This window comes from Heliangelus exortis, chromosome 18, assembly GCF_036169615.1.
Source record: "Heliangelus exortis chromosome 18, bHelExo1.hap1, whole genome shotgun sequence".
Classification (NCBI taxonomy): Eukaryota; Metazoa; Chordata; class Aves; order Apodiformes; family Trochilidae; genus Heliangelus; species Heliangelus exortis.
This window is the reverse complement of record NC_092439.1, coordinates 12,439,373-12,454,926: the sequence shown is the minus strand read 5'-3', so window position 1 is coordinate 12,454,926 and position 15,554 is coordinate 12,439,373. Positions and strand designations below refer to the sequence as shown.

General features: G+C 40.5%; 1 protein-coding gene and 1 long non-coding RNA gene across 3 annotated transcripts in view; one reads left to right on the top strand and one right to left on the bottom strand.

Moving 5' to 3' along the window:
* The window catches only part of TRPM5 (transient receptor potential cation channel subfamily M member 5), a 53,128-nt gene extending 39,862 nt beyond the window's left edge, over positions 1-13,266 (bottom strand). The window contains exons 1-3 of the mRNA XM_071762215.1: positions 13,215-13,266; positions 1,269-1,440; positions 326-506 (exon numbers count right to left, since the gene is read on the bottom strand). Coding sequence (XP_071618316.1) covers positions 326-506; positions 1,269-1,385 — 298 coding nt within the window. The 5' untranslated portion in view covers positions 1,386-1,440; positions 13,215-13,266. The remainder of the gene's footprint in view (positions 1-325; positions 507-1,268; positions 1,441-13,214) is intronic.
* On the top strand, positions 1,435-3,998 carry LOC139804722 (uncharacterized). Of its 2 annotated transcripts, XR_011729509.1 has the most exons (3): positions 1,435-2,600; positions 3,488-3,633; positions 3,783-3,998. It is a non-coding gene; the product is annotated as an uncharacterized lncRNA (long non-coding RNA). The 2 variants fall into 2 exon arrangements; XR_011729508.1 differs by having other exon boundaries at positions 3,488-3,998.
* Positions 13,267-15,554: the final 2,288 nt, after the last annotated feature.

Below are 15,554 nucleotides of genomic sequence, written 5' to 3'. Positions count from 1 at the left end.
GAATTACTTTACTATGGCACCAAAGAGGGATAAAGTATTTGGCCCCATCTTGTGTTATTTTTCTAGTATCATCCCTGGACAATAACCTCAGGTAATTTTACACTTCAGGAGTGGTTGTCTGGAGTAGTTTAGTTTGAACTACCATTTTTCCAGCTATTTCTAGTAAAATAACTTTCATTTTAAAGCTATTTAAATACAGCTGTAGGTTGTATTCAACAAAACTTCCAAAAATAGTAATGACAGCAGACCCATTGCCACTCAAACACCACTGGATGCTGGGTGTGAGAATCCAACAGCAATTTTCTTTAATATCTAAAGCACTAACCTGTGCTTTGAGCTGCCTTTGTAAGGCCCTTTTTTAAGGTGTCCTGTAGCCAAGGCTTCATCTGGAAATTTTCTTCTTCCCCTACTAAGGAGACAACCAAATTGGGAGCTGGGATCTTCCATTTGTTGAGCATAACTTCAAAGATGATTCCAGGATGAATGGTACATGGGACCTTAATGAACTTCAACAAACAAAAAAACCCAATAAAATTGAATAACAATGGGACAGTAGAGATCTTGTTTATGGTGATTGCAGAGGGAAATTTATCAGCTTGATTATTTAAGAAAAATATATTTGAGCAAGACTTAACAAATCTAAACACCAGGTGGTTCTTTCTGCACTACCTGAAATATTTACCTGCTTTCATGCCTGTTTTTGGAGAATGGGTTGTATGAATATATAGCTTCTTTCTGTTCTGTATATATTTTGGCTTTGTGCTCAAACAAAAAAAATCTTAAGGCAGATTTCTAATCCTAGGAATTGCTTCTACTCTGGCACTAAATTGTGCAAGGGACTGGTGAGAAGGTGGATTTCTCCATCTGCATCCTTCTCTGATGTTATCAGAACAGGGAGAGAACTTTAAGGAGCATCTTAAAAAGGTCCAAAAATATGTTTAAAATTTTGAAATGCATTGGGATTAATTTTTGGCAGAAAGAGGTTAACTGTGAAATAATGCAGAATGAAGAAAACATGAAGGAAAAAGTGATCACCTGTACTTTTAGCACGTCAGTGCAAGTCAGGTGATTGATTTCTTTATATTAGGAGGCCTCATGTTAAATCCCATTGATGTTCAGGAAGGTGTAGTCCTTACCTGGAGCACAACGTGGTACCTTGCTTTGTGGCACATTGTCCCTCCCTCTTAGGATCTCTACATTGAATGCTCAGAAGTCACAGCTGAACAACAGCAATAGTGTTAAATGCTTGGAAATCCCCAGTTCTGTACCTTCCCACGTTTCTTCCCAGAAGCTGTGAAGTCTATTTCTCCTAAGCAGTATGGCAAATCTCTCTTCAAATCTTCCTCTCTGTCAGTGCTGCAGAGCTTGGTCTCCATTTCCTCCATTGAATTTGCAAGGGGATCCCCAGCAGCCCAAGGTGTTCACTGAGATGACAGAAAACTGGAAAATGAGAAACTGTTTAAGCTGGAGAGGCTATAAAATCCATTTCTTTACATCTGGCTGAGGTTTGGGCCAAGTATTTTTCTTTCTTACTATTAGGTTTGGAACCTTCAGCTAAAATTGGAGGTGTTTGTAGCAAATGGTGGACATTATATACAGGGGGAGGGAGACTCCACACCACAGCTGAGTAATTTAAGTTGTAAAAAGGCACAAACTGTTGCAAGCAGGAGTAGAACTTATTCAGTGAGACCCTGAGACTGTTTCTTGATGTTGTTCTGCATCATCCTACTACAACTTGTATTATTCAACATGAGCACTGAATAACTGAGTGGTGACACTGCATTATCTGAAGATACCTCAGGAGAGGTTTCCTCTGCTGTAGGAACAGGGTATTTCTTTGTCAGCCAAAGTATTTAAGGCCAAGCTGGGTTCAACAAGAACACAGAGTTCAAGAAGCAGGAGGTTTCCTCTGGAGGTGGCAAATCATCTGTCCTGGAGCCAAGGTCATGTAGCAAGAGTTGTTCTGCATTAAAGGAGACACTGAAAAGCTCTGCTTGCTTTTTCTACACTCTGCTTTGACTGAATGGATACAATTAGGACTTGAAAAATTCATATTTCACCTAATATACCTAATGTTGCTTCTTTTTAAAACAAAATCAATGAAACATTTCCCTCTGCTTTCATCTGCATCCTCAAGTACTTATTCAGTCCTTTGAAAAATCCTTGTGACAGTAAGTCAGCAGCTGTAATGATCCCTTCATTAATCTTTATTTATCAGTTCAAGAGATGTGGTGTGGACTTCAAAGTGGGTCAAACAGCACACTTCTTGTGGGTCTATTAGGATGCTCCAGCAGAGGGAGCAATCCCTCCAGATATTCCCTAGGGCTGGGAAGTCTTCAGGGAACCTGGATTTTAGCTACTTCACTGCTGCCTCTGTGCTTTCTTCTCCTATCTTTTCTATGAAAACGTTGTTTGGAGCTGCCTTTTCCTCTCATCTGCCTCTGAGAAGTGGTCATGGACCCTTCCAAGATGTGTTTCCCTTACTGTTACTCCACACCTCTGTAGTGACCTCCAAACCTTCTGTCAGAGATCATTGCTGTCAAGATGATGCTCTCAGTCTTCTCCCTGGCTGCATCCCAATCACTTCTAGAAAGCTCCAAGTATTTATCCTGAACATTAAAATACCATCCTAGTCTGGTGAAGAGGCTTCTTTTGGGTTATCAGTAATGGTGGTCACAGCAAAGCCACCTTTTTGAGTCCATTTTTCCACTGGAGATGCAGCTTTATCTCCTAAGAGCATAGAAGAGAGTATTCTGGGAAAAAAGTAGTGAACAGAGTCATAACAACCCTCGTTGTCTGCTCTTAATTACACTAATCACTTCCTGGAACTTGCTGACAGAACAAAGGATTTGATTAGGAAAAAGTATTCAGGGCTGAACTCCCAAGGTGCAATTAATCACTGTTCATCACTGTCCTGGATAGTGCTCATTTATTGATGTCCACACAGAAGCCATGGACTTGGAATAGACAGCAATTTACAAAGTAATCTGATGGTTCATTTGGCCTTATTTGGCAAGATTTGATGATGTGGTTATCCCTGACTACTCTTGGAATAAAGGCACTGAGTTGCTGGGATTTCTAAGGAATTGTCTTGCATTTGGGTAGGCAGTTTTTGCCAGAAATGGAACATTATTTGATTTTCTGTTAGGAATTCTTTTACTAAATTGTAGTAAACACCAGCAAAGAAGACAAAAGTAGGTAAGATGCTGAAAGAGAAGCTTTGTTCCCAAGCTTTTGTAAGGCTGCAAAGTGAAAAAGGCACTGCCCAGGGCACAAAATTTTGGGGGTTTGGTTTTTTTGTCTCAAGCTGACTCTGAACCATGACATTAGAGACTGAGTGCTTATTTTGGGGGGTATTACTTCACCTTTCTGTACTATTCTTACACTACTTCTTCAGCATCCCTGCAGGCTGCTGTCTGTGCTGGGATACAGAGCTAAATGAACCTGTGATGATTTTCTGCAGCTGTTCTGGTGTTCATATTCCAAGCCAGAAAATTGTGCAGAAAACTGATCCAGACAGACTGGTGAAACCAATTCAAAACTCATCCAGAATTCTGAATTATTATTAAAGGAAAAAGTGTAGAAAACTACTACTGAGAAACTACACTAGAGGAGATCCTGGACTATTATGGGGTAATGTTTCTCTATAATGTTCTTCCATACACCTTTCAGTATCTTTTGTGGGCAAAACCAATGAACTTGCTTTTTTTGTTGGTTTTTGTTTTGTGAGATCTGACAATCTGAGTTTTTCTTTATCTTCTACCTGTTGTTTGACTTCCAAGGAATAAATAGAAGCTGAGCACATGATATGTTTCCTTTTCTTGCTCTCCAGCTGTCTCAGCCACTGCAGGGGAGCATCACTTCATCCTGCTCAGTAAGCACACCAACTGCATTATGCCCCTAATATTGGAATAGTCAGGAATTTTAATTCCTCCTGGATTTTTAGGCATGCAAAGTAACAATGTATTAACATTAAAATAATATATTTTTGGTTGGGGGCTTGTTGGTTTTGTTGTTGTTTGCTTTTTGTTGGGTTTGTTGTTGGTTTTTTCTCTTTGGTTTTTTTTTTTTTTTTTTGGTGCCTTTCTCCTGGATTTAATTCAGTCTTGTTCTGACTTTCATGTCAGTCTCCAGTGGTTTCATGGGCTGTTGCTTTGAGATTTCAGGCTGTACTAGATTGCAAGTGTGTCAGGTCACAGCAATTGGGTCAAATCTTTGTGGTCAAAGTGGTGACGTTCACTGAAGTCAGCTGAGCTATGGTTGGTTTGCATCACTCTAACATCACAGAGTCTTGTTTAATTGCAAGGCTCTGGAATAGATCCATGCCTTGGGAAAGAACAGGCAGAGAGCCAGAAAGAGGAGCATGGTCTAAGCACTTTTTGGAAGAGATAAAAGCTGTAAATACAGCTGGATGAAAAATTAATGGAGGATGGCCATTACTTCATCATTTCCTCTCTTTCCATGTATTTATTTTCCAACTTTTGTTGTTGTTGAAATATCTGATCTTTTTCCCCCTCCAATATTGGTGAGAATGCAATTGTATTTAATTTAATGAAAAGTAATCAGAAATGAATAAGAGGGAGGAGGGGCAAAAAAGCCACACAAACCTTGCCTGCTTCGATCTGTGTCTTTATATTTGAAATTTTGCTGTATGTATCAAGCAACCTTTAGTTCTGGTACAGACTTAAGTCCAGACTTTTCTACCCAGGCTTCTGCTAGGTATTGAAGTTTGTAGGTCAAATTCTGTCCTAGATGTTCCCATTGGCTATAAATACAAACATCTATGGAAAGAATGTACCTCGACTGATTACTAAATTTGAAATACAACCTAGAAAACTATTTCTAACTAGCAAAGCAAGTTAAGACAATTATGAGGAAAAGGCAGTCACCAGTCCCACCTACATCTGGAAATGTGACTCAGTGTCATTTACATTAGGGGTGGCCTGATTAAATCATCCCAAGTGTCAGCCAGCCTTGTGAATCATTATTTCTTTAACCTCATAAATGGAAGCTGTCAGAGTTGTCCTGCTGTACAACCAGGGCTTCTCACCCTGGGGTTTGAAGGTCCTGCTGCTGGTCAGACCTTCCTCTTGGGTGGTGCTAATTTGGATTTTTTTAATCTTTAATTCTTTGGTTCTTATTTAGGCATTCTAGATTGCTGGGATGTAGGAGATTGGGAGGGAATTATAACTTCAGTTGTGGTGGCTGTAAGGAAACTCTGCAAGGGGAACCTCTGCAGAGAATCTTTCCTGGCAGATTTATCCAGAAAAGCAGTGAGAGCAGAACCACAGGGAGACATTTTGACACCTATGGGAATTTTTTTCTAGGCTGTTCTCCCTCTTTTCTCTGCTTCCTCACCCTTCCTCTGCCATGATTACTGTCCCCAGACTCCTTTACCCCTACAATTCCTCTAACTTTTCCCCTACAATTCCTCTAACTTTTCCTCTACAATTTTGCTATCTTTACCCCTGCAATTTCCCTAACTTTTCCCCTACAATTCCCTATCTTTTCCCCTACAATTCCCTATCTTTTCCCCTACAATTCCCTATCTTTCCCCCCACCTTTCCATAGGCTGTTTCCAGCTATGGAAAGCTTTGAAAGTCCTTTGGGACCAGACAGCTCTTCCTGATGTGGTAAGAAAGGAGAGATGGTTTGCCTTCAGATGGGTGACAAGACTGTGGCTCCCTTTTCATCCTCCCTGTAGATTTTAAGCAGGGTTAAAAGGAAGGAAGAGAGGTCAAATTTGAGGCTTGTGAAAACTGCCCCAACCTCAGTTGTTGTCTTCAAGGGGAATGGGTTGATTGAGAGAGTAGGTGTGGGGCAGTCATCAGCAATCAGGGCTTAGCAGGAGGAAGAATTCTCCTCCATACCAGTTCACAGGCTGGGACACACCCTGATTTTTAATCACTATTGAATCCTTCCACCCTTTCAAGGAGAGCATTTAAATATGCAGGTGAATTGATTTCATACAGTCACAGAGTAGAGGCAGTAATGCTGATATCAGGGCAGTCACAACCTCCTTAGCTCCACTGGGCCAAATTGCAGTCCTGGTGGAGAGGATCTAAGGGTTACAAGGATGAAAAATGGAAGTGAGCAATGCTCTGGTGTCCTTGCCAGAAGAAAATGCTGCTCGGGGCAGTCTAACCGGGGCAGCCTGGGGGAACTCACTCTGCTCTGTGTCAGAACAGCTTTAGCTCCAATCCTCAGGTTGGGTGCTGGGTCTAAAGAGAATTATGGACCAGCTGGAGAGGATCTGAGCAGCAGCAACAAGAAAGCCAGGCAGAGGCATTGCTCTGAAAGAGAAGGAAAGCTGGAAAAAATGAGGATTGTGTTACCAAGAGCAGAGGAGACTGGAGGAAGGGAAAAGGAGGATGTAACAGCTTCCCAGCAAAAGGATTCTAGGAAATATTTGTTTTTCATATTTGTGGCTAGGACAGCAAGCTGGGGGCTCCAGAGGGAATGGTGGGAAGAAGGCTGCTCAGAGAAATACCCCATTGAAGGAAAAAAACTTGTTAGGAGCAAGGTAAAGCAACCAGGGCACGCTCCTCAATGGTGCTGGAGTCTCTGTCTTGTGACCCAAAGAACCTGACCTTAACCTGCATGTTCTCCCAAGCCTCAGAGCTGGATCTGCATCCTGCAGCTCTGATCCTCGAGGTGGATGTGTGCTTGTGGAACATTCCTGATGGGAATGCTCCTGCTGGCTGCAGAGCAAGGACTCACTCAAGGAAAATTGCATCAGGGAGTTTACTGGGGCTGTGCCAGCAGCAGGGTAATGGGATTATTTGCTTTCAGCAGCAGCCACTTTTTCATCCCTGACTTGAATTAAAATGCAATAAATATGAAGCACAAAGCAAATAGAGGGGACCAGGTTAATGAAAATTAGAAGAGCAAAGAGGAGAATAAAGGCTGCAAAATTCAAATTTGATTTCAGCACGTGCTCCAGAGATGAATTGGGTGGACTCTAACCTAGTGTGTGTGCATAAGTGTCAGGAAGCAGAGCCAGTGGTTTGATCAGGGGCAAATGAGACAGAGAAGGGATTAACTTGGATTCAGTAAGGGAAAAATACCTAACCCTGCCTTGGGAATATAAATACATGGTGAGAGACAAAGAGAAGTATTTAGTAGGGAAAATAAACTCATATATATCTCTGTGAGAGACTGTAAGTGTGTGCAAGTATAAACAGTGTCTTGCATATTTATATTTATATTTATATTTATATTTATATTTATATTTATATTTATATTTATATTTATATTTATATTTATATTTATATTTATATTTATATTTATATTTATATTTATATTGAAGCTTTGGGAAATGTTTGTCAGGAATTAGCACATTCAGGTTCTGCATGAAATGTCCTGCATCACAGCCTAAGGATAAATCCTCTGCCTTGATTGCCAAGGAATTGCTAAATAAATCACAAAAACTTAGGAGTGGTGAAACACACCAGCAGAAATCATGGCCAGGTGTCCTGCAGAGGGCTTTGTCATTCCCTTTGTCATTTTGGGGAAGGACATGGAGCTGATGGAGTGAGAGCAGAGGGCTGGAGCACCACTCCTGGGAGAACAGGCTGAGAAAAGGAAGCCCCAGGGAGACCTTGTAGGGGCCTTCCAGTTCCTGAAGGTGCCTCCAGGAAAGAGGAGGAAGGAGTTTTTATAAGGGAATTTATAAGGTAATGGCTTTAAAAGGAAAGAAGGGAGGTTTAGGGTAGAAATTAGGGAAAAAATTCTCAGGTGTAGGGTGGTGAGACACTGGCACAGGTTGCCCAGGGCTGTTGTGGCTGCCACCTCCCTGGAAATGTTCCAGGTCAGGTTGGATGGGGCAAACTGGGCTGGTGGGAGGTGTCCCTGTCCATGCAGAGGGTTGGAAATGGATGATCCTTAAGGTCCCTTCCAACCCAAACAATTCTGTGATTCTCTGCCTGTAGCAAGTAAATCCTTGAACTGTAAAAATAGGGGAAAAAAAAGAGCAAAAGTAGTGTGACTGTCATGACAAGTGTATCTTGAACTTCTTTCACCTTCAGACAACTTCACCTTCAGAAGGGCCAAAAGTCATTAACAGGCAGAGATCAGAGCTGGAGGGATGCAACAAGCACAAAGCAAATAACAGATTGGAAGGTTTCTCCATACTTTGAGGACACAGAGAGAGACAGGTCAGCTGAGGCTGACAGCAAACTAATCAGAGGTTTTATGAGTTTGCAGATGCAGGGGCAAACATTCATAGAAAGAAATTCATGGAGAACAGAGAAGCACAGAAATAGCCCAGGAAAATAGAAGTTTGTGATGAGTTTCCAAATATATTTGTGACTTGAAGCACTAAAAGCTTTCAAAAAATCAGTGTTCTCACTTTCTATAACAGCAATTGTTGTAGACTATTTCATGTGATTCCTCTTTACTGAATCTCTGCATAGTCAATGACCAAAATAAAATGAGGAGAAAAAAATTATCTTTAAAACACCATGAACAACAGCAAGCTATAAGAAGATGTGTGGGAAGAGAATTTTGTTACTGAACCAATAGAGGTTTTAATATTTCCAGGGTATGGCTCTGGACCCTGCTCCTTCCTGCAATTGCCAGGACACAAAGATGCAAATCTGGTATTGACAGGAGTCTTCCCATTAGTTTCCAGAAGAGCTGAGTGTGTTTTGGTTTGGATCAAGCCTTTAACAAATGAAGGTGCAAATTTTTAATGCAAATATAGGTATTTTGGCTTTGTTTGTTTGTGTCTTCATCTGCTTAACTCAGTAGAGAGCACCAGAGGCTATTTGAATTTTTACTGACTTTGCAGGGATTTGCATATAGATGCAGTGAATTTCCTAAAAGTGGATTTATTCCAAGGAGGGAACCTGAAAGGGTGGAGAAATAAGAGAAATGTAGATAAGCAATGGAAGGAGAAAAGCAAGATAAGAGAAAAGAGAAAGCACACAGCAACACTGCTCAAATAAAATAAAGGAATTGGCTGTGCTTGCAGAGCACATGGTATATGAGGTGTTGGAGGGGAAGCTGCCCAAATATTCCTGGACCTTGTCCTGGTTTGGGCCAGGATAAAGGTGATTTTCTGTCTTGTACTTTTGCTTTTAGCTAAGTCTCCTGTAAGTAGTTGCACTTGCTGAAATTAACAGCAAGTTTCTCAGACAGTGTGTGTTTCTAGGACTGATAACACTTGATGTTTAGAGTTACTGCTAGAGCCTGGTGTGCAGAGCCAAGGACACTGCTCAGCTCTGAAGAAAACATAAAGAGGTCCCACCTGCATCCCTCCTTTGGGGAGGAACGGACAAGAGAGATGCCAGAATTGACCAAACAGAGGATTCCATCCCATACACCTCATCCTCAGTATAAATTTGAGGGATCACGAGGGCCAAGCCAGATTTCCTGCTTCCAGCTTCTGGCTGCCTGCCCTTCCTGCCTTTCCTGCTTCCCTTCCTTCACTCAGCATCCTGGAAGGATCCCATCCCTTCCTCTGCCTGTGCTCCTGATCCATCCCAGCCCATATCTGTGTGTTCCTGCCTCCAGTTCCCAACTGCTGCCAACTCCAGGAGTCCAGCCTGGACTTTCCCAGGGCTGCCCTGCAGCCTCAGTGGTGACCTGAGAGCTATTGGGGGAAAGGGGGGAGGAATGTGGTATCCATTTTCTTGTATATTTGTATATATTTATTAATTTTTTTCTTATTTATCATTCCTGTTTCATTAAAGTTGTGTAGTTTAGTTTCCAACCCATAAGTCTCTCTCCCTTATTCTCTCTCCTTTCTTATCAGGGAGGAGGGAGAGATTAATAGAGAGCGTCTGGTACTCGGTTTAATTGCTGGGCCAGTGTTAAACCCTGACAACCTTCAAATATATTCCTTCAAATATCCCTGGACCTCACTGCTCTGTTCCCATAGCACTCCCCTTGGAAGCTGTGCCAGCAGAACTCTTTGTGTGGCCCTGCAGTAAATCAGACTTGAGGTCACTTGAAAAGAACTCATTTTTGCCAGGTGATTTTTCAGCAAAATCAGTTCACTAATGTGGGAAACTCCTGACGTTCCTGTATTGAGGAACCACAGCCAGAAGTCATGCTGAAAGAAAATCCAAGAACATGGGAATGGCTCCAGTTCACAAGAAATGCTTCAGGAAGGGCAAGGTTCAGGTAGGGAAACAAAACCATACCTGAAAGTGGTTTTCATTTGTTAAAATCTTAATATCTCATACTTGTAGAACCTGGAAAATCCCAAATGTCTCTCTTGATGCCAGCAGCTGACTTCACAAGGTTAGACCCAGCATTAACTTAAGTACCAACCTTTACAAATTCTCCTTTACAAGCTGTGCTAAAATAATCTTTACCTCTTTTCAAGTTTGTCACATATACAATTTTTTTTTCCTATTTCACCCCTGTAGCCATGCATTCTTTTATATAAAAGAACATTTTTTTCCCAGGAAAAAACCCAAAGCAAAAGCCTTTGCTGTTTTTTCCTTGTGGGACTCATCTCCTCACCTCCTATTTCTAAGAGCTTGTTCAGTGCTTTAGGCAAATTTTGTATTCTTCTCAAAGGGGAGGTATATTCAAAACCTAGAATCTGTTTTGCATAAAACAAATGCAAGGTTTATTTTAGGAATTCCAAAGTTTAGGAAAATAATTTAGTCTGTTTTGTTTGTTAAATCAAAAAAAAAAAAAACCAAACTGCAGGCACAATTTGAACTTGGTGCATTGTGCAAAAATAGCAGTGGCAAAATTGTTCATCAAGTGTTGTGAGTTTTTCTCTTGATAAGACACAACTCTTTATCTCTCCATTATCTGTAAAACTGAAGTTGTGTTTGGATGTGGCTGTGAATTTCCAGAAGCCTCAACTTTAAGCACCTGCATTCACTGGGCCACATTGCACATTTAGAAATCAGACCCACTGAATGCAGCAGCATCTTTTTTTGTTTGTTTTTTGGGTTTTTTTTAATTTCAAGAAATTTGGTTTTCTCATATATAGCAGCACATGCTATACCTATAGCTCTATAGCTGCAATATCTATGTGCAAAGCATATATACAATGCAAGTTTTCCTCTCTTAGACAGCACTGGTTTGTTTGTTGGTTTGTGTTAAATCAAAACTGTAGAAATGCCTCTTGACAAGGCAGACTGACTTGATTTCTGCCTTCCCCAGAAAAATTTGGTCTTGAAAAGAGCAACTACAGAGCAAACTTGGTATTACAAGGGATGCTTTCCCCACCCCTATTTCCACATTCCATAATACAATGTTGGGTACTTTGTTTTCTTGGGTTTTTTGAGGGGGTTTGGGTGTTTTTGTTTGTTTGTTTGGGTTTTGGTGGTTTTTTTTTCAATGCCTTAGAGATCCAAGGTGCTGTGAAAAAGCAAAATAAAACAAATGAAAACTTCCCTATATCAATCCAGTTGCTGTAGCTTAAAATCTACAGAGAAGTAGATGGATGCAGAGTTTCAGGAAAGAGATGCCATTGCTTCTGGAGTGTCCTGCTGTGTTTTATCCTGGTAGCAATGTAGCTACAGACCTTGAATACAAGATTCTATGTGGGCACAAGTTTTGTAGTGCTCTGATATCCCACAGCTGAAAAAAAAAATTAAAAAAAACTTTTTTTTTGAGAAGTCCCAATTGTTCCAACTAACCCGTATGATCAAGATGGAGTAAAATGCCCTAAGGAGTTAAATGAAAACTAGAAATATCTTTACACAGTGTACTTCATAGTACTGTCACAGGTTTCCTTGGGCAGCCAAATAGAAGCTCAATTGGCCACCCTGACAAGAAAGTGTTTTTTATTCCAGGATGCTAAAAGGTTTCAGAGTTGATGCTGCATCCATGAACCATCCCCTTGTAGGTGATGTCACAGTGTGGAGCTATGGAGGAGGTAAGGGCTGGGATATAGTAATTATTCAGTAGTTTCTATGTTGTCAGAGGTGCAAATTTAACAGAATTCCAATTATTATTTCTGCTACAAAGCTGAACCATAACACAGCTTGGGTGAAGCTTTTATTATTGCAAAGGTGTGGAGCAATATTGTGAAGATGTAACAGTGCTGTTTGCCTTTGTTTAAAAAAAAAAAGAATGAAAGCCATGTAGGTGACCATGTAAGCTCTAGTTAATCACAGAGTGAAAGTCTAGAAAAGACTAAAAAGCCACTTTCTCACTTGCCACAAGCCTCTTGAAAATAGCTAAAAACTGAGAACTCTCTGGGAGAGAGAGCTGGTTACCAAATTGTAAAGGTAAAATAACTTCTGCTATCCCTGTCAGTAGATTGGGATCTATCCCACATTGTCTGTCATTATAAAATTGATGGAAAAAAACCCCACATGTGGTGTAAAATGCTGACTAGGAAATATAAAACTGAAGCAGGCAACCTACCCATCTAGGGTGACATTCTAGCAGATGCTCAGTTTATTTCTATGAAAGCCTTGGCCTGTTTTGAAGATAACAGACTTAGTGCTTTAAGAATGTGTGTACCTAATTTTATTTACATGACCAGTTCCCTTGAGCTACCTGTTAGAAGCAAAAGATTTCTACCAAGTTCAAAGAATTTACCAAAGACTTTCACATTTATGATTGATTTTATCTTTTTAACTCAGAAGGGCAAGAGGCTTTCCTAGATGAAGATGAAGAGTTAATAAGAATAAAACAAGCCAAAGCCTGGCTCAGCATTAATGGAAATGTTCCCTGAGATTCTAAACACAGAGCCTTTACAGGTATTTGACTGCCTTTTCTCAAAAAACTTCAAATTAAGAGGGCTTTTACTATCTTAACTCTGTCAAGTAACATTTCTGTTCTGCTCTGCAGTCTCCCAGTATCAGGCCAAAGCAGTGGCCAAGGACCAGCTAGATACAAGGATCTATGGACATTCCAAAGGTTATTCCTAGTGCAAGCTAAAAGGCTGTCTAAACACTGGGGAACACAGTAACACAACATTACAGGGCAAATAAAGTGAGTTAGCTCCTCCTGATATAAGAAAAAGGAAGTACTGAATAAAAAACCCCACAGAAAGCCATGTAGAACATAAAGAGCAGCCAAAAAAATAGCTTGTGGAATTCCTGATATAGAAAATCTGAAAGTTTTTACATCTCCTTGGCTCCTCAGAAAGAGGAAAGAGTGGCAGCGACTGCTTTATACCACTGCTAATTGCTCCCTGCTAATGAAGGGAAAAGAAAACACAGAGTTAAGTAATGATTTAAGTAATGGTTGATTCAGAAGTATCTCTGAATTTGTATAGTTCTCCATCCTACCTGCTGCCTGGCCTTTGCAGGGCTGAGTTGCTTCGGGGTGCCTGGTGTTTGCAGGGCTATTTGCTGCTGCTCCCTTTGCCTATTTGGAAAGAGGAGGATGTTACCAGATGACTTGGCACACCCAGCCCTGTGACAAAAAAAAAATAAACATTCCTAATGCCTCTGGTAGCTCTGGGTGGAAATAAGCCCTGTGAAAACAGATGGAGATGCAAATAATCAGCATTTCTCTGCAACAGGAGTTATCAGAAAGGCACAGCCAGCTGGGAATATATTTTCTAAATTAACTTTTCAGATTGCAGTGACTTGGATCTTGAGTAACTGATTCCCCATTCCCTTTCAGAAGAGACAGGTGCTTTTCTCAGCTATAAAAATCTTCAGCAAACCTCCCAGAGCACCTGTGTGCAGTCTCAGAGCTATCCCAATGATTAAGGCTTACTGTACACTTACATCAATAACTTCCAGCTTTCGTGCACAGCATGTCAGCCTTAAAAGTGAATTATTTTGGGGGATTTATTCTGTATTTAGAGCTTCAGTGCTCCATCCCCATGCTTCTTTAGGTAACTTGCTATCTTGATACACACTGCAGTTCAGCTGGGGGCTACTGTGAGGAAGGCAAAGATATGCCCAAGTTTTCGGTTTTTTTCATAGTAATATGTTTATTCACACACTTCTGTCCTTCACTATCAAAAGAAGTGTTATGACTCCTAAATGTTTGTACTTTGGGTTTTTTGGTGTAAGCTGATGTAAGCCACAAATACTTGGTGTCCTCAATCTTTGCTGTTTTCACAGGCTGTAAGTTCACTTCTCTTCTGCAAGTCTGGATTCCTTTGTGTGCCTTGTTTCTAAAACCTTTAGAAAATGTACCACTGACACATCCTTTTGATTAGAATATAAAATCCAATCAGCTACCCAATTTCTCTCTGTTCAAGAGAACAGATTTTTTTTCTCTCATCATGATTTGTGTAATTATTCTGGATTGCTTTAAAATTTCCTTTACATGTTTACATGCCACTATTTATTAGCTACCCATGTTTGTGTTTCTAGGAATGTAATTTTGGTAAATTCCATTGCATCACAGTAGGAAAAAGTTCTCTGATCTTTGTTACAACAATGACAGCTGCTTGAAGTACAAAAGCCTGAAACAAAACAGAACCTCAATCAAGAGATGTTCTCTGAGAGCTGAACCACATTTTCATGTCTTGAAGGCACTGGCACTGCCTGGTTTTGTCCAGATTTGACCAATGGTTTTGTCAGAAAGCATTAAGTGCTGAAATTGTGAAAGTAATAACCCAAGCAGAAGTTTGTCTCTGGTGTAGAACTCTTTGCTCAGCTGAATCTACACTTCAGGAGCAAAATGGGGTCTGAGGCTCTTCTTGTACCAGACCCTGAGTAAGACAGAGAAACCATCTCTGTACCTCTTAGAATATTCTTCTGCAAGTGTCCTCTCTGTTGAAATCCTGTGGGGGTTTTTAACTTGTTTTTTTTTTTTTAATTTATTTATTTGTTTTTGCATGTTCTTCCTTCTGCTCAAAGGAGATGTATTTATTATAAACCCATTTCCTGGATTGTTTCATTACCTTTTCTGGAGAGTTCTCCTAAAGTTTGCTGACCTCTCTGGTCATCACACCCATGCATCTGTCTCCCTTCCTGGCAGCTTTCCAGCCTTTATACCAATCTGCTAAGAAGGAAATAATGCTTGACTATTGAAGATTTGTGATTGATTGTCCTCTCCCAGGTGCTTGAGGTTAAAAGTTTTGTAAGACATGAAGGCACCTGCTACACTGCAAAATCACAGCACCATTTATTCAGTCCTTTATTATTATTATTATTATTTACTCTTATTATTATTCTTTCTTCTTCTTTCTTTCTTCTTCAGTCTTGCTCACTCTGCCAATGCATGTGCAATGATTTCCTCCTTACATTCCTTTGTCTTACAGGGTGAAACTTGCACTGAATGCTCATTGACTTGAATGTTTGAGTCACTGCATCCTCAACAGGTTCCAGTTTCTCCCCCTTTGGTTATTAACCACAGCCACTGAGCTTGAGATGGGTTCTCTTTGTTTTTTCTTTGCACAATTGTTGACCTGTGACTTCAAAGATCATTGTTACCAGTGACAACTGAGCCTGCTATGTGCAGATGATCTCTGTTTCTTTATTTGTTCACATGAAATTTCACAGCAAGGGCAAATGCCAGGAAGAAGCTCTGTATAGGATGAGCAGCAGTTAAAGCAGCTCAATGAAATTTGTGGTTTTTAAATCAAAATCCCAGTGTAATTAGTTCTGTCTGCACACCAGAACGTTACGTGGTGTTCCAAAGCTTCCTTACCTTTTTACTGACTA